The 20,777-nt window shown below is 56.2% G+C and overlaps 8 protein-coding genes and 1 non-coding gene across 9 annotated transcripts; 3 read left to right on the forward strand and 6 right to left on the reverse strand.

Moving 5' to 3' along the window:
• Positions 1 to 270: 270 nt before the first annotated feature.
• On the reverse strand, positions 271 to 1,077 carry N656DRAFT_604830 (uncharacterized protein). Its single transcript, XM_064810265.1, has one exon. The coding sequence runs from the start codon at positions 975 to 977 to the stop codon at positions 471 to 473; it is 507 nt and encodes a 168-aa protein (XP_064671457.1). The 5' UTR covers positions 978 to 1,077; the 3' UTR covers positions 271 to 470.
• A 611-nt stretch (positions 1,078 to 1,688) lies between these two features.
• On the forward strand, positions 1,689 to 3,207 carry N656DRAFT_777929 (ClpP/crotonase). The gene is made up of 3 exons (XM_064814910.1): positions 1,689 to 2,363; positions 2,451 to 2,834; positions 2,886 to 3,207. Exons 1-3 carry the CDS (start codon positions 1,982 to 1,984, stop codon positions 2,993 to 2,995), a joined length of 876 nt encoding a protein of 291 aa, XP_064671458.1. The 5' UTR covers positions 1,689 to 1,981; the 3' UTR covers positions 2,996 to 3,207.
• On the reverse strand, positions 3,157 to 3,483 carry N656DRAFT_797098 (nucleotide excision repair, TFIIH, subunit; the record flags this gene model as incomplete). The annotated part of the gene is made up of 3 exons (XM_064817595.1): positions 3,157 to 3,207; positions 3,257 to 3,405; positions 3,465 to 3,483. 3 exons carry the CDS (start codon positions 3,481 to 3,483, stop codon positions 3,157 to 3,159), a joined length of 219 nt encoding a protein of 72 aa, XP_064671459.1.
• A 1,692-nt stretch (positions 3,484 to 5,175) lies between these two features.
• Positions 5,176 to 6,597, forward strand: N656DRAFT_767581 (uncharacterized protein; the record flags this gene model as incomplete). The annotated part of the gene is made up of 1 exon (XM_064813567.1): positions 5,176 to 6,597. The coding sequence occupies one exon, from the start codon at positions 5,176 to 5,178 to the stop codon at positions 6,595 to 6,597; it is 1,422 nt and encodes a 473-aa protein (XP_064671460.1).
• A 5,802-nt stretch (positions 6,598 to 12,399) lies between these two features.
• Positions 12,400 to 13,553, reverse strand: N656DRAFT_777933 (sterol-binding-like protein). Its single transcript, XM_064814911.1, has 3 exons — positions 13,496 to 13,553; positions 13,155 to 13,355; positions 12,400 to 13,063 (listed from the first exon to the last, which is right to left on the reverse strand). Exons 1-3 carry the CDS (start codon positions 13,509 to 13,511, stop codon positions 12,900 to 12,902), a joined length of 381 nt encoding a protein of 126 aa, XP_064671461.1. The 5' UTR covers positions 13,512 to 13,553; the 3' UTR covers positions 12,400 to 12,899.
• Positions 13,554 to 14,024: 471 nt separating this feature from the next.
• N656DRAFT_767584 (glycoside hydrolase family 55 protein) lies at positions 14,025 to 16,672 on the reverse strand (the record flags this gene model as incomplete). The annotated part of the gene is made up of 4 exons (XM_064813568.1): positions 14,025 to 15,292; positions 15,343 to 15,509; positions 15,562 to 16,351; positions 16,405 to 16,672. 4 exons carry the CDS (start codon positions 16,670 to 16,672, stop codon positions 14,025 to 14,027), a joined length of 2,493 nt encoding a protein of 830 aa, XP_064671462.1.
• Positions 16,673 to 17,208: 536 nt separating this feature from the next.
• Positions 17,209 to 17,290, reverse strand: N656DRAFT_t55. The gene has a single exon. It is a non-coding gene; the product is annotated as a tRNA-Ser (tRNA).
• Positions 17,291 to 17,414: 124 nt separating this feature from the next.
• On the forward strand, positions 17,415 to 18,818 carry N656DRAFT_729424 (putative chaperone protein). The gene is made up of 2 exons (XM_064812613.1): positions 17,415 to 17,565; positions 17,635 to 18,818. The coding sequence occupies exons 1-2, from the start codon at positions 17,521 to 17,523 to the stop codon at positions 18,727 to 18,729; spliced, it is 1,140 nt and encodes a 379-aa protein (XP_064671463.1). The 5' UTR covers positions 17,415 to 17,520; the 3' UTR covers positions 18,730 to 18,818.
• Positions 18,819 to 18,830: 12 nt separating this feature from the next.
• Positions 18,831 to 20,497, reverse strand: N656DRAFT_605186 (MFS general substrate transporter). Its single transcript, XM_064810266.1, has 3 exons — positions 20,394 to 20,497; positions 20,320 to 20,332; positions 18,831 to 20,249 (listed from the first exon to the last, which is right to left on the reverse strand). The coding sequence occupies exons 1-3, from the start codon at positions 20,450 to 20,452 to the stop codon at positions 18,921 to 18,923; spliced, it is 1,401 nt and encodes a 466-aa protein (XP_064671464.1). The 5' UTR covers positions 20,453 to 20,497; the 3' UTR covers positions 18,831 to 18,920.
• Positions 20,498 to 20,777: the final 280 nt, after the last annotated feature.

The following is a 20,777-nucleotide window of genomic DNA, read 5'->3' on the forward strand; positions in this document are numbered from 1 at the left end:
AGAAAAAACAGGTCGCGGCCAGGGAAGGGGCCTTGGTCGAGCCCAAGGAAATGAGCGGCTGATGACAGAATGGAAACAGACGAACGCGAGATGCAAGCAGCGGCAAGACCGTTTTCTGTGTAAAGGCAGATAAGTAGGTACCCGTCGATATACCTAGAAAGTATGTGAGGCAGGCAGGTAGGTGTGTTCTAGCAGCGCCGCAGCTGTCCCACTCCCATGCTGTTGTGTGCCGCTGCAGACACGTTGGATCTATTTCCAGGGACGCTCTCCTCGGCGGGCGGGTGCTCTGAGTGGCACGAAGAGGCTAGGCTGGAGTGTATTGTACCGTGCAGCTAGACACGTACTCAGGAATTTATTGAGGGTTGAACGGCCTGGGCTGCTGCTGTGCTCAGAGGCGGCGGCGTGGCTCCGGATTGCTCTTTGCTGATTGGGGGAAGGAATTAACAGACGAGGGGCTGCGTGGATTGCCGTTATTGGCCTGCAGAGGCGAGCTGCCCCCAACAGCGGCAAAGCGCAAGATGGCGATTGCCCAGCAGGAAGTGGCAGCGGCGGGCTAAACGCCAAATCGAAGGCCTCGAGGAGTAAGAGAAAATTCGAGTGGTCGAGTTGTTGTCACCGAGTCGGAGTTTTTGTTGAGGAAGATTGGGATGAAAGATGTGAAGGACGTGATCCCTGTCAGTTATTAAGTACGGCCCTTTTTCAGGGGGGCGTTTCCTGGCTTTTTGCTGAAGAAGAAAGTCGAGACGACTTCGGCTGCAATCTGGGGCAGCCCACTTACGGATATGCCCGGAATGGTCCCACTTGGTAAGTACAGATAAATCAGTGTTAGAGTAAACCATATCACGAAATATCGAGCAGGACACGCTGTATTGAACCACCAGTCTTTCACACACAATATCGACACAGCCGCAGAGAAGGTAGGCTGGGCTCAGTGGGTGATGTGTTGCACCGAGGGTACGGTAACAGTTGGAAGTCATATTGAAGAGCGCCGGATTACGGAGTACCTAGTTCCAGCGCCGCCAATTTATCTTGATGGCTAGCTGAATCAGGTTGTGGTGACGAAGCGGCCATACGGAGTTTGTAATGACATACAGTACAGGTATGTAAAGTACGATTTCACTGACAGGAGCCGTTTGGCTGCAGAACCTGAGTGATATGGAAATTACACATCTCGACCTGTCTGTATTCTACGTATCCGTATAGAACGATGCTCCAAGTGCAAGCGATGGTTGTTTTGGGCTTCGTTGCCCAACCCCGTTAAAAAATTAGGCCGGGAACAACGACGTGGAATTCCGGTATTACTTAGGTTATCCTCCATACTGAAATGTGTAACATTGCTTGAGTGTCCGTATCATTCAAGTTGATTAGGACAGAGTACTCGTACGTCCGTACTTGTATAGATTGAGGTTTATATCCGTACAAGTCCTAGAACAGAGCACCTGGAGCAGGGCCCAAGAAGTCCAATTGACTACCTATCCATTTCATGTACCGTACGGTCATAAGTTGGCTCTTCCTTTCCATCCGTCAAGCTCCAGGTGTAGGTGCGCCGTACTTCGTACCCTCGTACCATTGACGCCATTCACATGCTTACCCGCCAGGCTTTCTTGGCACACCAAGGTGGACTCCACACCGACGAACCATTGTGGGCTTCCCCAGCTTCGGCCAAGCCCGCCCGCTGCCAGTGCAGCCTCGGCAACGCACTAGAGCCAGCGATCGTCGACCCAAGATAAAGATGGCGATGGCAACCCAGCAAAAGCGATTGCTTGAGCATCAACTGATATTTCGATGAGCTGCTACGGCGTATAATCAATTCTGCGGCACCAACCTCAATAAAAAGCCAACAGCCCGACGCATCCGCTCTCGGTGGAACGGTACACCGGTCGTCGTGCCACCCCATCACGTCCTCTGTTCACATCGCCCTGCTGCAGTCCCGCGGCACATCGTGAGTCCAAAGGTACAATACATAGGGGACACCTAGAACATGGCACAACCACAGAGACTAGCAGGCTATGCGGGGTACCAGTACTTCCTGGTCACGTCCCCGGCGGCCTTTGTGGCGCACGTCGAGATCAACCGGCCGGACAAGCTCAACGCTTTTTTCGAGGCCATGTGGCTCGAGCTGCGCCAGGTATTCCAGCAGCTGTCATCAGACCCGGACGTGCGCGCCGTGGTGCTATCGGGCGCCGGCGACCGCGCGTTCACGGCCGGGCTCGACGTCAAGGCCGCCAACGAGACCGGGCCGCTGTCGTCGACTAATAAGGGCGCCGGCGCCGCCGCCGACGGAGCGAGGAACGCGGCCAAATTGCGCCGGCACATTGCCGAGTTCCAAGATTGCATCTCGGCCGTGGAGAGATGCGAAAAACGTAGGCACAGTCATCACCCAGCGGAGGGAGATAGTAAACAAAAATTGAAAGTTTGAGCCCTGGCTAACTAAAACGCCCCGTGACAAGCCGTCATCTGCGTACTGCACGGAATTTCCATCGGTTTGGCGATAGACATCTCCTGCTGCGCCGACATACGGCTTTGCTCCAAGGACGTGGTGTTTGCTGTCAAGGAGGTCGACATTGGGCTGGCCGCTGACATTGGCACCCTAGCGCGGCTCCCCAAGGCGGTCGGCAGCGCGTCGTGGGTCAAGGATGTGTGCCTGACAGCCCGCAATTTTGATGCGGCCGAGGCGCTTTCGGTCGGGTTCGTCAGCAAGGTGCACGAGTCCAAGGCTGCCGCGCTGGCCGCGGCCCTGGAGACGGCCGGCTTCATCGCCTCCAAAAGCCCTGTAGCTGTGCAAGGGACCAAGGAGCTGCTGAATCATAGCCGGGATCACACAGTTGCTGACAGTGCGTCTTCCCCGTTGTCCAGAGTTTGTGTTCCAGACTGACCGTTCACAGACCTGAGGTATACCGGTGTCTGGAATGCCGCCGCTCTGCAGACCAGCGATGTGCCAGCCGCTCTGATGTCTGGAATTCAGAAGAGGAAGCCCACGTTTGAGAAACTTTAAAGTTGCGAGAACTGGATGTGCTATGGTGTGAAAGCTCTACGAAGGGTCGGGGAACGGTCGGAGGCTTTGCCACGGGACCGTTGTATTGTATATGTATGTACAATAAAAAACCAACGATGTGCACAAATCTTCCCCTGCGGTTATATGAGAGTTCTGATCTCTCAATCGCTGTCGGCTAAGGGCTCCTCGGGCCGGTATGTTTCCTTTAGACGCTTTCATGCTTGTCAGCAGGGAGGAACACACGGCAGGAAGAGCACTTACGTCCTCCAGCTTCTGCTTCAACACGTGCACCATGTTCTCCTTGACAACCAAATGCTGCTCGTCGAGGTCTTCAATGATGATGTCGTTGTTGGCGCTGTCAAGATGGACAATGATGGACTTGATGGCCGGCTCACACTCGATGAGCACGCCTGTTTAAAATGAGTGAAATGATATCGAGACAGTGCTGATAGGAGATGAGAGAACCTACCACGAATGGCCCTGACCATCTTGAGAAGGTGTCGAGTCACAGTTCAACAAGGAAGGTGGAGGAAAAGGGTCGTCGCGAACGCAGTGCTTTGATGTCCCATTTGGGGTGGAACAATGGAGGTAGAAACGCAACGAATTGCAGCCTGCGTTGAGTGGTGAACGATCGCACTCAGGTGTAGTGGCACAGTTTGGTTCGTACTGTATGCCGGACGCCGCTCCCAACCCCGGCGCCAAAACCTCAAGAACTCTCAACTTTGTTGCTAGAAAGTCTACTCCGTACCTACATCTCATCCCGGCCTCAGTTCCCGTCATCCCTCTCAACAGGATTCTGTTCTCCGGCAGAGGCTGGTGCTTAATCACACTTCCTCTGCAGCGAGAACAAAGCATCCACGACCGGTTTTGTATTGTACCAGGAAAGTCCCAGGCTACCATCGATGCAAGCAACCGCAGCCCGGCTCTCTTCTAGCTGCTCCATCTTCGAAGTGCCTGCCAGCGCTGCTCAAGAAGCGCCGGCAGTTCTGTCTTGGCCTTGTTGGCTGTCGGCCCGACCCGAGGCCAACGTCACTCCATTCGCGGGCTGAACTGAAACTCTACAGGTACTTAGGTTCTCCCTCACCAACATTCACACCACCAATTAAGAATGGGACCGTCCTGGCAGGAATGCGAAGCCTAAGCGGCCGGCTGGAGACGATAGCTATGGATTCCTGATGATTTGCGTCGCCTGAGCCGTCACAAGTGCATACGCAATGATGATGCAATTGGCATGCGAGCTTGAGATGGCGAGCCCGGAGAAGGCGCCCGACTGCTAGCATATACTAAGTACTAGCAGTTCATGCTGGATGTCGGCGGTGTTGTCCAAGACAGTCGAGCGCAACCTATGACAGGCTATCGACTTTGTATCGAGAATCGAAAGGTATGTAGCCATACTCTCTGAGCAGCTGGATGACGGACAGCACCAGAATTTGACTGCTACAGAAGGCCCTCGCGAAATTATCTTCTGGTTTGACTTTGGTCGAGACGGAGATGCTGTTACTAACTACTGTCACTGATCATGTCCTTCGGCCATACCCAAACTCTCCTTAGAGCAGCTGAGAGCGGTTAGCATATCATGTCGCCATCCCTTTCCATCTTGTCCCTGCTAAGACCTCCTTGTTCGCATGTACTGCATCAACCTTGAAAGCACACGTCCATGGCTATGACCGAAAACTTGAACCGCTCTGCTACCCAGCACCTGAGGCCTATAATGATGTTAGAGATCGACTTACAAGCTCCCTGACACCAGATTGCATATCAGCCACTCCCTGCTTCAACGCTAGTCACCACCGAGACGTGCAGCCGAACTAAATTGACCGGAAAGCTCCTTTTGACTCTGCCGTATGAGTGTTTGAGGGGATTGTAGTCGATTCGCGCTCCAAAGAGCTCCATCTCTCTATCCTCACGCTCTTCTCCTTCACCTCCTTTCGCATGGTTGCAACCACGACGGTACGCTCTATGAACGCAACCACTTGTATATGACATCTCATTGGGCTGAGAACCATCTCCAAGGTCCCATGTGTGTCATATACCGGTGCTTCACTTATAAACCGAATCAACAAGACCCCGAAATAAACCGCTACAGCCCTCTCCTTGCAGACTTCCTTCGAACCGTGACCCCCCCTTCAGTGGCAGCAAGACTTGATTTTCCCCCTTTTACGATCGCCTTCCCCTGAAGGATGACTTCGTTCATCCCCCCGGACGGCTTTGAACCCCTGTCTCCCTCCTCTGACTCTTCCTCCCCTGAAGATTCCTCATCATCGGCCGCGGACACGGCTTCCTTTGCCCGGCCACCACTCGCCACCGCCGCACTCATCTCACCCAACCGTCCCTGGGCATGGGCGCTCATCCCGGTAGGGCTCATCATCAGCCTGTGTACACTCGCCGTTTGCGTGCACACTACTCGGAAGCGGCGACGCCAACGCCGGCGCACCCACGGTCACCATCACAGTACTAGTAACCATCAACAGCAACCACGTTCCAATCCAGGCTTCTTCCCACCATCCTTTCATGTTCCTTCAGGCTCCCACTCCCATTCCCAATCCGGTGGCACTGGCACTGGCAGTGGCAGTGGTAGTGGTAATGAGCGAGACCTCGAAGATCAAGAAGCCCTCTGGCTGCTCCCAGCCCAGCCCCCGCCCGCTCTCACCACGACGTCATCAGCCTCAGCCTCAACCTCAACAGCGGCACTTCGGGATGTGGATGTAACTCCTCGGTTAGGCGGGGGAGGGGGTGGGGGAGGGGGTGGGGGAGGAGGTGGTGGTTTAGGATTCCGACCGGACTGGCAGTGGCCTGGGGCGTGGCAGTGGCACTCAGGATGGCAAGCACCGCAGCCTGAGGAGGGATTCAACGAGCTGGGGGAGGCTCCGCCGCCTTATGAGCAGCCAAAAATGAAGAACAATTTGAATTTCCCCCCGGAGGACTCGGACCTTCTCCCACATCAGCCTCAGTCTTCTTATTCTTGGTGCTGTCCGCCTCCGCCTCCGCCTCCGCCTCCGTTTCCTGAATCATCATCATCATCATCATCTTCTTCTTCTTCTTCAGAATTGTCACCTCAACAGCAGCAGCAGCAGCAGCAGCACCCAGAACACGAGAACAGCTTCGCCGCGGCAGTGGAGCTGGAGCCGGGTGCTGACCGTGCTAGTAGGGTGTCTGAGACTCAGACCGAGACCGAGACCGAGACCGGGGCCGTGGCTGGTGGAGGACTACGACCACTACCACACAGCGCGGGCTTGGGAGAAGGAGGAGGAAGTGGACGAGGAGGGGTGAATCACGGTCCGGGAGAGCGGTTGACAAACCCCCCATTTTTGACTGGAGAAGACAACGATGGCGAACAGGATGATGAGAGAGGAGGGGTCACGGTTGCGGCCCTGTCTCTGACGGTATTGTCGCGGCGAGAAGACGAGGGAGACTTGTTGGAAGAGGGGCCCGGGCAAAACCAGGAACAGGAACAGGAACAGCACCCAAGGATGAACCGGGGTGCCCAGCGGGATAGAACCGGTGTGCGGACACCATCGGCCATGTTGCCGCCGGATTACGAAGATGCAGCGGCGGCGATCGTGAGGGAGACGCCGGGGCAGCCACGGCCGGGATCGTCGTGATAGCCTCCACAGGAGCAGAATAGGGAGTTTCTTGATTTAGTACTAGCTTACATGTCGTTCTCGGGGCGGCGTTGGGGTGGCACACACCATCGGGAATTCAATGACTACGGGACACTAGGGCGCTGGAGTAACTAAGGACACTAGGAGTAGCTTCAGGGGTTTTGGCACCGCCCTATCACCCTAGCCCCGGAACTTAGGTCATGATATACAACGAGATGAGATAGTCAACGACTGAAGCAGCCAATGTCTTTCATTTCTGGGGCCGCCCGTCCTCACAATTCCTCCGGTCTACCTACAGCACTATCCCACAGTACAACACTACATACATGCCCGGCAGTCTCTTCAGCCAACGCAGGGAGTATTTGAAAGTCTGATCTCTCCTTTTTGCCAGTAACAAAACCCCGACAAAAACAACCAGCTTTCCCACCACAACGAGCCCCATACAGCAGAAAACAATGCTATGCTTCGCAGACTACCTAATACACCCACAAGCCATCTATGCATCAACATGCCGATTAACACTTGCCAAGTCATTTTATATACCCAGCCATGGCCGGATCGCCTTCATATCCCGTCATGTCCACCGCGCTCAAGTCAAGTGCGACCCTGTGCCCTTCCGTCATCCCAAGCGCATCCCATTACTTCTTCTCATTTGCCATCTTGTGCTTCTCCAGGTTCTCGGCAAGGGCCTGCGCCATTGCAGCCGTCTTGACCTGGATCATCCACGTCTCCAAGCCCTTGCCGTTGTCCGCCGCCGTCGTCACCTTGACATACTTGCCCCCGCTCGGTTCCGCCTTGTACGTGAACTCCGGAAGCACCATCTTGTTGAGTGCGATATGGCCGCGCGGCTCGGCCCGCAGCAGCAATCGGACCGACCCGGTAGTTTTGTTCTTGAGGAGCCGAAGGGGCCCAACACCCTGGACCTTCCACGGGTTCTTCTTGCTGGCCTTGTCCTTATCCGCGTTCGAGCTCGAGTCGTCTTCGGATTCACCCCCCGTCACGAGCTTGAGTGCCTTGGCGCGGACTTCATGGACGACGGACTCGTCCTCCTCGCCCGGGCCGCCTTCGGTTAGCGAGATTTGCTCCTGTGGTGCCTCATCGCCGTCAGCGTTTGTTCCTTGACCATCTTCAGTATTGGCAGACGGCTCAGGGGTTGTGGCCGCCGGCGTGGTCGCCAAGCTCGAAGCACCGCCGAAAGTAAATGGGGTATCTAAGTAATACACTGATTAATCATACTATAACAATCCACTGGGGGTGAGCTAGCACTTACTAGTACCTGTTGAGGTTCCCCCGCCAGGAGCCAGGGTACTGCCGAAGATGGAGCTTGCCGTAGGGGGGTTCTGGGTCAATGACGGTCCACTGCTGGGCTGCGATGCCCCGAAAGTAAAGATGGGTCCCGAGGTCTGGCTAGGGGCAGTTGTGTTCGAAGTGTCACCAAAGTTAAAGCTTGGGGTACCACTGCCAAACGTGAATGAGGCACCTGCAGGCTGGGAGTCACCGCTTCCGAAATTAAAAGAGGACGGAGCAGAGTAAGATCCTGAACCGCCCGCGAAGGGATTGTTAATTGTTGCCCCATTCGACGGCCCGGCTGAGAAGGTAAACGACGCATTCCCACCAGTTCCAAAGATGGAACCGCTCGGCTGAGCTGTGGTGGGCTGGGAAGCAGCAGGTGCCTGAGAAGAACCAAAATTAAAGATGGGTGTCGCTGCTGCCTGTGTTGTGGATTGTGTGCCAAACAGATTTGTCGGTTTGGCTTCCGCGGCTCCCCCCGCATTTCCAAACAGAGGTTTTGTTTCGTTGGACCCTGTAGCATTACCAAACAAGGGTTTCGCCTCTGTGGAGGCTGCCGTGTTTCCGAACAGCGGCTTCGACTCCACGGCGGGGGTCGATGTAGCGCCGAAGAGACTCTTGGTCTCGGTGGAGGGGGCCGCCGGAGTGGCTCCAAACAAACTCTTACCCTCTTGAGTTGGAGCCGCCGGGGTGGCACCGAAAAGGGGCTTGGTCTCTGTGGCAGGAGCTGCCGAGTTGGTGCCAAAGAGGCTCTGCGTCTCCTTGGCTGGGGCGGCCGGCGTAGCCACAGCTCCGAAGATGCTCTTCGTCACGGCAGGCTTCGAGGACTCGGATACGCCGCCGGGAGTGGCAGAGCCAAACAAAGATGGGCCAGACTTGCTCTCACCACCACCGAAAGCGAACTTCTTTGCTGCCAGTTCCTCAGTGCCGGAACTAGACGAGGTCGAGTTGGCTCCAAAAATGTTGCTCGCCGTCTTCGCCGGATCGGCTCCGAAAATGCCGGCGGGCTTCGCTGTCTGACCCCCGGACGTTTGGGTATTGCCAAACAGGCTCCCCGGTTGAGATTGTGTCGTTGAGGCCGGCTCAGCCTTGCTCTGATTGCCAAATACTGACGATTGCTGAAACGGAGCGGGCGCGGCATCGGACGTCGATGGCTTAGCCCCGAACAGACTCGAAGCCGGGGCAGAGGGAGCGGCAGGGGGAGCGGCAGAGGAAGCGGCAGAAGGAGCGGCCGTACCATCCTTCGCCTCCTCCTTGCTACTCTGCTGGCCGAAAGCAGGAGTGGAAGCACCAAACAGTGATGTGCCCGCGCTAGCCGCCGGTTTCAAGCCACCAAAAATGGGGGCCGCACTTGAGGACGTATCCGCACTTTTCTGAGGGAAAGAAAAGATGTTGGTATTCGGCGCCGGAGCGGCAGCCTGTACTTCCTTCGTTGACGCTCCAGACATGGCCTGAGGGGCCGACTCCTTTTGGGCTTCGGCAGGGGCAGGGGCCTCATCATCTTTCTTTGCGGCGGAAGCACCAAAGTCCACAGCCGACGAAGCAGCGGGCTTCTGCGACGCGGCCCCGAAGATTGACGTCGCTGGGGCCGAGAACTTGATCGGCGTGTTCGCGTTCCAAGTCTTGTCGGACGGCGCGGCAGGTGCCTGCTCTTTGACAGGGCTTACAGACCGGGACTTGACAGCGGGAGCACTGAAGAGGGCCCCTGCGTCTTGCGAAGAGGGCAGCTGCCTGAGAGGCTGACCGTCCGAGCCCCTGGTGATACGTTCAAAAATGCTACGACCTTGCGTGCTTTCCCCTGCCTCTGAGGACGCGCTCGACGTGCCGTTAAGCGCAGGGCCTTTCTTAGTATCGACGAACTGCGGTGTGGATACCCCGCCGCTTTCCGCCTGTTCATCGCTCTGACTAACATCCTGGGCCTCAGATTCGTCTCCATCGGCGTTAGTGCTGGTCTCGCTTTTTTCATCGGCACCTTCATTACCGCTGCCCTTGCTCTCATCGGAGAGGTGGCCGAAGATGTTCGAGGCGGCGGCGGCAGGCTTCGACGCAGCTTCAAACACAGATTTGCCAAGGGGGCCGTTGGGCTTGGGGCCTGTGCTCGCACTAAAAAGGGTGCCCTTGGCCGTAGGCTTCATGCCAGTGCTTGAGTTGGCAATTGTTTCAAACACAGACTTAGTGGCAGACGGGGCTTTCTGGGGCGTCGGGGTGGGCCGCTGTAGCTTCGATGGGTGATTCTCGTCAGGCTCGCCTACGGCATCGGCCTTGCGCTTGTTATTGGTCGTGGACTCTGGCGCACGCGCGCGTTTGTTACCGCCAGAGACAGATGCCATGAGTGCATTGCCGCTCGGCGTCAACTCCTCTTCAGCCTTTCTCTTAGAACCTCCGTTCGCCTTCCGGGAGTTCTCTGCCTCATCGTCCGAGTCGGCGATGCCGTGCTTTTCTTTCCACTCTTTCTTCACCGCCTCCGACGCCCGAACAGTCTTGAACTCGTACAGGCCGTAACGCAGCATGATCAAGCTGCGGCTCTTCTCATACTCCTTTGCAAAGTTCATAATATTGATCTTCCAGTCCTTCTTGGTGAATACCTCATCGGCAGCGTACTTCAGCCGCCGCAGATCGAGGATGCAAAAGAACTGGCGCCTCTGCTGCTCATCAAATTCGGGCGGGCAGTAATGGGCGAGGAACTCGTCCGCATAGATCGACCTGGTCCGACTTGGATCTTCAGGCACTTCTTTGGCCATCGCCTCACCGGTGAGATTACGCGGTGGCGATGGGATCCTCATCGGGAAGAGCTCCGAGGACGTCGTGTGGGCGGGGGTGCGGCCATTGACATCGACACTTGAGCCACGGGCTGTTCTGCCGGGCGTGTAGGGCGGAAAGCTCTGTGTGAGGCTATTAGGAGCTACCTGGGGGGAAAAAGACGGGACTCCAGGCCGCGGATACAGAGCTGAAGACCGAAAGATGTTTCGGGGCGTTGAAGCAGCACCGGAGAAATTGGTGCCCCTCAAGTGGCTCGGTGGTGGACGCAACGCGGTTGATGCGGAGAGAGAAGGTGGGGGCTTATTTGGGTTGTCGCCCGGCATGCGCTTCGGGGTAGCTATCGCTGTGCTGGAGGGCTGGGGCGCGCTATTGTACGCAGAAAAGCTCTGCGAAAGCTTGCTGGACGGGCCTTGGGGTCGACTGATGATCTTCCGCGAGGCAAGTTGCGCCTCGGAAGCGCGCTGCATCGGACTCTGAGGCGCGGATACGCTGTTGAGTTGAGGCTGCGTGCGCGAAGGGTTGGAGGCATCGGGCTTTGCGTTGCTCTCGTCTGACGGCGCAGCGGAGCTGCTGCGAAACAGCCCGGTGAAGCCGAAAAGGCCTCGTTTCTTGGATGAGAGATCCATCGTGTCGCTCGATGTGGCTCAAGCTCAGGGCGACACGAAAGCGGATATGGAGTGAGGGTAAAGGGTATTATCAGTTCCCAATGCGGCCGAGAAAAACAAATCCCAAAACCCCGTGCATCCAGTCCAAGGTCTTTTTGCGACCTCGGTTGGTCGGCTCAAGGACTGAGACGGGGGAAGGTGGTTGTTCAGGCCGGAACGTGCTTGCTTTGGCAGGATGCGCGCGACCGAAGCTCAACCGCCGGCCTCCGACACCCGACTAGTTAGACGCGCCCAACAGTGCAGATAATGTTGAAAGGAACAAAAAAAGAGAACTCGAAGGGGGCGCCAATGAATCAACGATAAAATGCAGGCATTCAGAAATGCCGCGTCTCCTATGGCAAGCCGGTGGGCGATGGAGAGCGGCGGCGCCAGGTGAGGACGTGCTTGGGAAAATGGGAGGAGCCTCTGGCGTTCCCGTTGCCTGGATGACAGGGAAAAAAATTCAGAGGGTGCGCGCTGCACTGGGGAAACGCGGGCAGCTAGAACCCTGTCCAAGGCGGGCGTGCACGGGCCATATATTCTACCCAGATCGATCGATGACTGCGGACTCCTTAATGGATCGACAGCCGACAGCTGACAGCCTCAGGCACAAATGACGCCAAGCGCGGGTGGGATCATAGCACCTAGTTTTGGCAACCCGCTCAAGTGGCAACCTTTCCATCAATTCTTCTCCTGCTGTGTTCCTCCATTGAGCCGGTGTGTGTACGTAGGTACAGTACCAGTGGTCTGTATAGTCCTTTGAGCCTCGATTTGCCAGTTTGTTCCAGTGCTCTTGTGAAAAGGCATGCTACCCAAGTTGACAACGAGGTCGCGTGTGATCGCGAGCACAGATGGGAGTTCGCTGCGACGTTGGAAAGCCAATCATTTTCATGCGCCCCACGAAGGCTTCAAAATGGGATGCTTGTTGCTTGGTTTCTGGACGCAGGCGTGCCGCTTTCAAGCTGCAGCAAACACCTCTCCGGCTCAATTGACTGGCGACGATGAATCTTGGAGGCCCGGTAACGCCCATGTAATGTACATACATAATTAACGTCAGTGTATTGATGTATTCTTTGCAAGCTGCTATCTAGCTGCAAGTTGGGATCCCAACGTGATAGAGATAGAGCATCCATTTGACATAACAACTCGGAAGCTGTACGAAGTACCGGTAGTTCCTTGCTTGACCACGCGGGGGAAACGCCGGGTCTAGGATCACTCAATGGCATCAAGCTACCTGTACAGTACACTCCGTCAAATCGTTAAGAAGGATAGTCAAGAGGCCGATTTTTAGGTGCAAAATCTTGCCTTCACTAACAGTTACCATGTACAGTACAGTACCGCGGGACAATGAGAAAAGTGTCCTCATCCTCACTCGACTTAGTCGACGTCTAGCCAAAGAGCAGCAAGACCTCACACACTGACCCCATGCAAAGTCCCCAACCTGACCGCACCGGTATCCCGAACATGCACAAACAGCCTCCTATGAGCCAAGTGATACCGCATGCTCATAAAATGGCCAGGTTCAACCCAAGACGAAGGAAATATATTGTACAGCGCATCATTATCCAGTGTCATCAAAGTTTCCACGATCCACACATCTCCAATTCATCAGAGCTTGGCCTTGGTCTGAGCCTTCTTGAGAATGGGATCGAGCTTCGTTGCCTTCATGACATCGCCCTTGATCTTGAGCTTCCCGGACATGAATAACCGCTGGGCGTTGGCCTTGCCGGCAACGAGGGCGCCAAAATCGGAGTCGGAGAGCGTGAGCGTAACTGCAAACCAACAAGCCGTTTCTCGTCAGTAAAGCAGGTCCTTGCGTATATACATCAATGAGCAACATGGGGGAAGAGGAATCGGACGCACCATTAGGCTTGTCCCCGAGGCCCTTGCCAACAGCGCCCTTGTTCTTGAGATCAATGTGCCAGTTGTCTGTCTCGCCGGCGGCGTTTTTGAGCACAAAGGCGAAGACAGCGTTGCCCTGCTTGATGGCGTCCTTGCGATCGGCTTCGCTGGCGTTCAGGGCGTTGTTGATCTCGTCGAAAGCCGCCGAGGAGGGGAACTTGTCTGTTTCCTTTGTCAGTCTTTACGAGGGTTTGAAGCGAGCAGCTGTATACGATGCGGAAAATGCGGCGAGGACAAATCACAGGTTTGCTTCCGAGTGCAGGCGTCCGACAGAGGACGACGAGGCGATCATCCACGCTTACCGTTCTTGAGAGACATTATGAAGGTGTTTTATGGCGTTGGAAAGGGAAACGGTTTTTTGTTCTGGTTTTAGATGGCTGTAGATGACGAAAGGTGAAGTCGGGAAGCGGGAAATCGATCGGGGCTCGGCCGAAGCTTATAAGAAGTCGTAGTCAGGCACTCGGCGTTTTGCCTTGCGGCGCCCGGATGCGATGACGCTGGTTACATGTGAATTGAACCTCGGCGCATTCCTACCCAGAGGCCCGTGCACCTGGACGGGATGTGGGGCACTGGGCGGGTAGCTTTTCGTGCCAAGTTCCCCAATGCAATTGCCCAGTCGGTGTTGATCACCGTATTTCTGTATCCGTACTTCGCCTAGGGGAATTCCCGTCTTATATCAACCTTCTCCCCGATTATCTGCTGGCGAATCATGCGAACGACAGGCGCGAAAATGTATACTGTAGCCGCTAGGTTGATATCTCGAAACTCCAATGTCATATTGTGTGCAGATATGAGCAATACCTATCGTCCCTCCTCCCACGCTCGGATTGATCACAAAGCTAGCGCATAGAGAACCCCCCCAGCCATCACCGCCAACGCCGTTCGTGATACCCACAGATCCGCTGCCGCTGACTCGTCGCTCTCCGCCTCCCCTGTATCCGTACTCTTCATATAAGCAGCAACTACGGCGCCCCAGCCGCCCGGGTTATCCTTCTGCGACATGAACACAACAGCGTCAACGACGCTCCCATTGCCACCATCACCCGCGTCAAGCAGCAAATTCTCCGACGATTTGCTCCCAATTGAGAACCACCAGATCGCCCTCGCCGTTTCCACGAATGCCATGTTGGTCTGACAGATGCCCCCGGTCAGCGTACACTGCGGGTCACCCCAGCGGTTGTCATTCATGGCGTTGAAGAACGCCCACATGGCAGAGCCGTGGATGACGACATTGTCGCTCCCAGACATGTGCAGTCCCCACGCACGGTAGCATCGGTCATCGCCTCCTCCGCCGCCGTCGTTGGTGTCTCCGTTTCCGTTGGCAGTAGCACAGTGATTAAACGACGGATCCCCGTAGGGATGGGGACTGTCAGCGGGGGCAGCCCATGGCGCCGGGGCGCGCCGGGGCGTGCCCAGGCCCTGCCAGTAGGGAGACTCGGTCTGGTGCTGGCCGATGTAGACGTTTGATGCGCCGTCGAGAGAGTACTGGTATAGCGTGCAGTGTTCGAACGCGGTGCCGACCAGCCAGGTTGGCGAGGTGCTCTGCACAAGGGCGCCGCGCCCGACGGCGATGTTTTGCCCCGCGGTGCCGGGGTCCAGCCCGTGGTCGGCTACCCATCCCCAGACGTCCTCTAGATAGGCTGACGCGGTTCTGGTGAGGTACAGTAGAGCAAAAGCGGCCTTGCAGCTCGCAGGATCAGGTCCGCCGCATTGTGTGCTGACGAGGGAGTCGATGGAACCGCCGGCGCGAATGACGCAATTCCAAAGACCGACGTCCCCCGGTCGGAGGCCAGCCATGTTGACCTCGAGAATTATGGCGCCGGGAAGGACGTCGGCGACTGAGAAGAGCAGGTCGGTGAACTGTGCCACACCGCTCTCGCCCGGGTTGCCGACCTTGACGACGGGCTGTGGCATGTCCGGATTAGAGAACAGGGCACCTACGCCAGAAATGACGCTGAATACCTCGCCCACTAGGCGAGATCCGGGAGGGACATAGATTATCTCGCTCGTACGGTATATGCCCTGAGGAAAGAAGACGATCTTGCAGTTTGCATTCTTGCGGAGGATGGCATTGACGGCGGGGCCATCATCATGAGAGTCTAGTACGCCGTTAGCAGCGGCCCTACCTGTAAGAACTCAGGAGACTCACTATCTCCGTACACTCTGTGCTCCCGATCCTCCTTTACGCTAACAACCTGGCTAATGTCGTAGTTCGCATATTGCGGCAAGGGCGCAGTAAAATACTTGCCATCCATCAAGAGTCCCGTCGGCCTACGAATTGGGTATACCCTGCCGGACTGATAGCCGTCAGGGCCTCTTTGAGCAAAGTCAGCGTCAGCTTGATTCAAGCAGCGGGACTGACACTCACGTATTTCCCATTACCCAGGTCTGGCCCTGGGGCACCGACCCCTGAAGGAGCGCAGCCCCACTGGTAGACCTGACGGCGATGGCATCGGTGACGGCAAAACCATCCAGGACAAGTGAGCCCCGGCCATCACCACTTACATAGGCATTGACACCGGCGCTGCACCTTGACACAGAGGAATCGACAATCGACACGGACCCAGTGCTGTTGATGCCGCTCACATCCAAGCCAATCTCGCAATTTGTGAAGCTGCAGCCCTGGACGGTTGTAATGTAGGACCTCAGGACTGAGATGCCCACTCTACAACCATCAAAACTAAGCCCCTTGAGCATGTACTGCTGACTATTGAGCTGGATGCCAACTGCTCCGCCAGTAAAGGAACAGTCAGAAATAATCTTGCCTGAACCGCCGTGGTCCATGGTGATGCCTACATGGCTTGACGAATGGGGCATGTTGATGTGCACGTTGGTGAGACTGCACGCTTGCGAAACAGACCAGTCCATGGCTCTCGCCCTTACATTGCTGGCAATCCTAGAAGTGTCAATCTTGAAGTTGCGTACGGCCATGTAGAAATTCTTGGTCGAACTGCCTTCTCCCTGGTGGGCATCATAGCCGTTGATGACCGGGTTGGTCTCGAGTGCTGGGTCCGCAAACAGGGTCGGCGGGTCTACGGGATCCCCTATCAAGAAGGTGTTGACCAACATCTGTATGGGTTTCTTGATCAGGTATGTGCCAGGAGGGACATAGACATATGCCGGGAGTGTAGTGACGGTATTGCCAGCCCGGTTCCATGCTGTGTCTAATGTTCAGCGTCGGGATCCATTTACCCTGAACCAGCACACCAACCGTCAATGGCATGGTTGAAAGCATCTGCTGAATCTTCAATACCAGTGCTATCTGCCCCGTACTGTACCACGGTGCGATAGTACTGGAAGGTCGAGTCGGCCGCGTTGGGGGTGGTCCCGCTGTGACGGATTTGAGCACGCCACCATGTGGTGGGATTTCCAGCGACTGGACCTTGACATGATTGCCTTGGAAATACCGCTGGGTTGCTGGGCAGTTGGTGAGCAGTAGAGAAAGTCAGGAGGAGTGCACCAAATAAAGGGGCTCTCATGATAAAGTCGTCTTATTAGGCCCGAGTGAGCTTGGGCACTTCGTGAAGTTCCACTTATTGAGTAATAAACTTCCGTCACTGGTGAGTGTGAGAGATAATAAGGGTGTTTTATTATCTCCATTGCTGACGGCAGAGAGAGAGCAAGTAAGGAGAGGAGCATGTCAGCGCCAGCCGGTTGGGCTTGCCACAGAACTGGGAACTACCTGATGGCAGCTGCATCCGCTCAAGTCTTGGCTGCTACCTAGAATTGGTAAGAAGTCAAACATGAGTTGGAGTGTGGCAGCCATTACACAACAACCGAATGGGAGTACTGAACCAGACCCTGAAGACAGGATTTCTGCATGCCGTTTTGGGATTACTGACGGTATCCAAGAACATGAACCTAGTAAGCATTCAGGAACACAAACTACATGGCTATGAACTCAGCTTCCTCAAAACATGATCAACCGCGTGTGATAGGGGTGATGAGAGGAGTTGAAAAGGCAGGAGGACATGATCAGATGTACAAGGATAAAAAACTAGTTGGGAAAAAATATCGACGTGGGCCTGATTCGAACAGACGCTCCCGAAGGAACAAGATTTCTAGTCTTGCGCATTAGACCACTCTGCCACCACGCCATTGGATGAATTATTTTGTTGTTTTCCTGGGTCAAGTTATATGAGGAGCGACTGCGTAGGGAGCTGGTCCAAACTTAGATGTTGGTTCCTCTCTGTTACGGAGTACTTCGCAAGTCGATTCCGACAGTTCTCCTTGACAAAGCCCAGCCAACTTGAATCGTTGATTTCCTGCACTTCCTGCCAGGACAAACCCTACAATGCTCGAGCGATAAACACCCCGACCAGGAACAATGTCTGCTCTTCTCTCGCTCCTCGGCTGGAGCTTCCTCCCAAACGTGAATCGCATCCCTCCCCACCAACTACCCCCCTCCAAACCCTGTCCAGAACTAACAACCCCTCGATAGCTCGTCACAGGCTGGGCGCAATCCCTCTACTACGGCATCACCATCCGAGCCGGCGACCCCAAGCCACAGCCAGGCACGCCGCGGTGGGCCGAGCACCGCCGACGCATCCACATCATCGTCGTGACCCTCTACCTCCTGTACACCATCTACGAGGCCGACTACGAGCTGCAACAGGCCGGGTCCTTCTACACAGACCTGGGCGTGCCGCTGTCGGCCACAGACCGCGAGATCAAGTCGCGCTTCCGGCGGCTCGCCGCGCTGTTCCACCCGGACAAGGTCGGTGCAACAGGCGGGGCCGGCGGCAACGCTGCTGGTAGTAGTAGCAACAGCCAAGCCGCCGATGCCAACGCCTATTTTGTGCACCTCAAGACGGCGGCCGACACGCTGACGGACCCGGCGCGGCGGTTCGCGTACGAGCGCTTCGGACCGGACAGCGTGGCGTGGCAGGCGCGGTGCGTCACGGTGCGGGATTTCGTCGTGCGCGGCGCCCAGGCGTTGGTGCCTTACTACGTCACGGCCGCCGTCTTCATGTACGCGCTGGGCCTGTTTGGGTACCTGAACTGGGGCCGGTACGAGCGCTGGCTGGTCCTGGCCGTGCTGTTCGTCTTCGAGGTGCACACCGTCACCCGCCCTGGGATGCCGGCCGTGCTGGACAAGATGGTAAACCCGCTCCTCACGAGGCTCACGGGCCGCGCCCCATACCTGCAGTTCCAGGCCATCGCGCTGGCCAGGAAGCTGAGCGCGACCGTCTACATTGCCTTCTCGCAGATTGGGCCGCTGTTTGTCGCAGACACGTCCACGGGCCAGTTGGTGGTCAAAGGGAGGAGGGCGGACGACGAGGCGGCGCTGAGACAGGGTCTGGAAAGGCTCGAGATGGCAGCCCAGCGGCTGGATGCGGACGCGGCTCGGCTGCTCGAGACCGAGATGGCGCCGTTCGCCGGGGACGAGGAGACGGTCAAGTCCATGTGGGCCAAAGTCAGAGAGTGGTTGGTGCAAAATACCATTCGCTCGGACCCCATGGTGCGAGATGCGCTGGGGAGGTCGTTTGCAAAGCGCAGAATGGATGCGCCTGTAGGAGCAAAAGGGAACAGGTAGCAGGCGCATCATCTTATCTAGAATAGACCGCAATTGTTTTCGTTCAATGCGTAAAGCTGCTAGTGTATGTATGATTTCTACGGTTGAAGAGCACCAGTACCCACGACCCCTCTGTTTTTATGACATATCCAAGACTCCAAACGCCCTTTATAATAAGTCTGACGAGCAGCGTACAGCCAAATAGGTTTCACCTACAGCCTCTGCCTCCCCCGCGTCTCAATCGGAATTAGACACATGGCCACAAACGCAGCGAGGATCAGCGCCGCCGATAGATAAACCGGGGTGGTTGTGCCGTCTCCCGGCACCGTCGCAGCGATTATGGGCGCCAGCAGACCCGTGGCCCGGTTCAGGAAGCTGGCAACCCCGGTGCCCGCACCACGGACTGGAGCGGGGAAAATCTCCGGCGTGAAGGCGTACAGGACGCCGTACATGATGTTTTGCGCAAAGGCTTCGACACATGAGAAGGCCAGCTGCGACGACGGTGACTTGCCCATGGTTACAAACAGGAAGAGGAATACGGCCGACACGAGCGTCGAGATTGCCAGCGTGCCCCGCCGCCCCAGCCACGGGGACTTCATGTCAACCGCGTACGCCGCTAAGAGACTTCCCGGCACGCCGACGATGCTGGTGATGGCAAAGTTCCGATACGCCTCTCCCGTAATTTCCGACGCGACAGTGCTGGCACTTGTATCGCCGCCGTGCGACAGATACTGGGGGAGAAAGGCATTGAAAAGGGGATAACCCATACCGATCGTTGCCCAGCAAAACCAGATGAGAGATGTCGTGAGACCGAGCTGGTGGTTGCTAAAGAGGGGCAAAATGCGCTCGGCTGAAAAGGAGGCGAGTCTGTCCTTGACGATGTTGGTGGTTGCCAGTCGTCGCCTGTGCGGTGGCGTCGGGCCATCGGCGACAGCGTCGAGGATCTCCTCTGTCAGCCATGTCTTCCTGTTGTTCCTGAACGCTATGCCGTGGACGACGGCTACCGCCTCGGCTTGTCGGCCCCTCGATAGTAGGAATTTCGGTGATTCGAACATGTGAAAGAGGAAGAAGCGGACAGCAAACATGGCGAACGTGATGATGCCGATCGACATAACAAAGTACCGCCACCCTTGGTCCGCGGGCCAGTTGGCGATAAAGAACCAAGCAAAGAGGGACGAGCACAGCTGTCCTACGGGCCACCAGATGGAAAGCAGCGTTAAGAGGGAGCTGGAGGCGTCGGGCAGGAACTCGAGGAAGAGTGCACCGTCGACCGGCAGGTTACCACCGACGCCGAAGCCTAATGCAGCGTACATCAAGCATACAGCACCCCAACTGGACGCCGCGGCAGAGGCCATGCCGAAGATGCTGGTGAGGAGCAGCGTAACGTTGAAGGCGATCCGTCGGCCGAGGACGTCAGACCCGATGCCCCAAAAGAAGCTCCCTAAACACAGGCCAACAAAAAGCGAAGAGGTTGTGTAGCGGACTGATTTCTCGGAGATGCCAAACTCGGCCGAGAGGGATGGGAGAGTGAGAGATATGCCCTGCTCTGATGTCAGTCTCGATTCTTTAGGTGCTGGCTGTGGCCAGCAGGTAGAGTGGCACTTGACGCACTTGCATCCATAGACTGCAATCTGACGGTTAGCAATTGCGTATTGAGCTCAGTCAGGGCCATCAGGGAGACTCACTTATCAGCGAACCATCCGAAGCCGCAAAGGACAAACAGCTGCCAGTTGTACGTCCCCATTCCAATATCCTGAATTGCCTTGTTTATGAGCTTGGATTTCACTGGGACAAAACACCAAGTTGTTTAGTATTGCCGCTTGTCCACGCAACACATCCCCCGGAGGAAGAGGATGTCAGACTCACGTTCATACTCGGTCCACTTCTTCCCTCTGCCTCCCCTCCGCACCTCGTTCCGCAGGCCCTCGATGCTGTACTCCGACATTGTGCTCATCTCGAGCATGCCCGTGTCTTCGTCATCAGCGTCTTTATCCCTGCCGCCATCTTCAAACGCATCCTCATCTAACGGGGCTTCAGAGTCGGACCCTCTCGTCTTGTATGAGTGGCTG

This window comes from Canariomyces notabilis (assembly GCF_033297395.1).
Source record: "Canariomyces notabilis strain CBS 508.74 unplaced genomic scaffold N656scaffold_7, whole genome shotgun sequence".
NCBI lineage: Eukaryota > Fungi > Ascomycota > Sordariomycetes > Sordariales > Chaetomiaceae > Canariomyces > Canariomyces notabilis.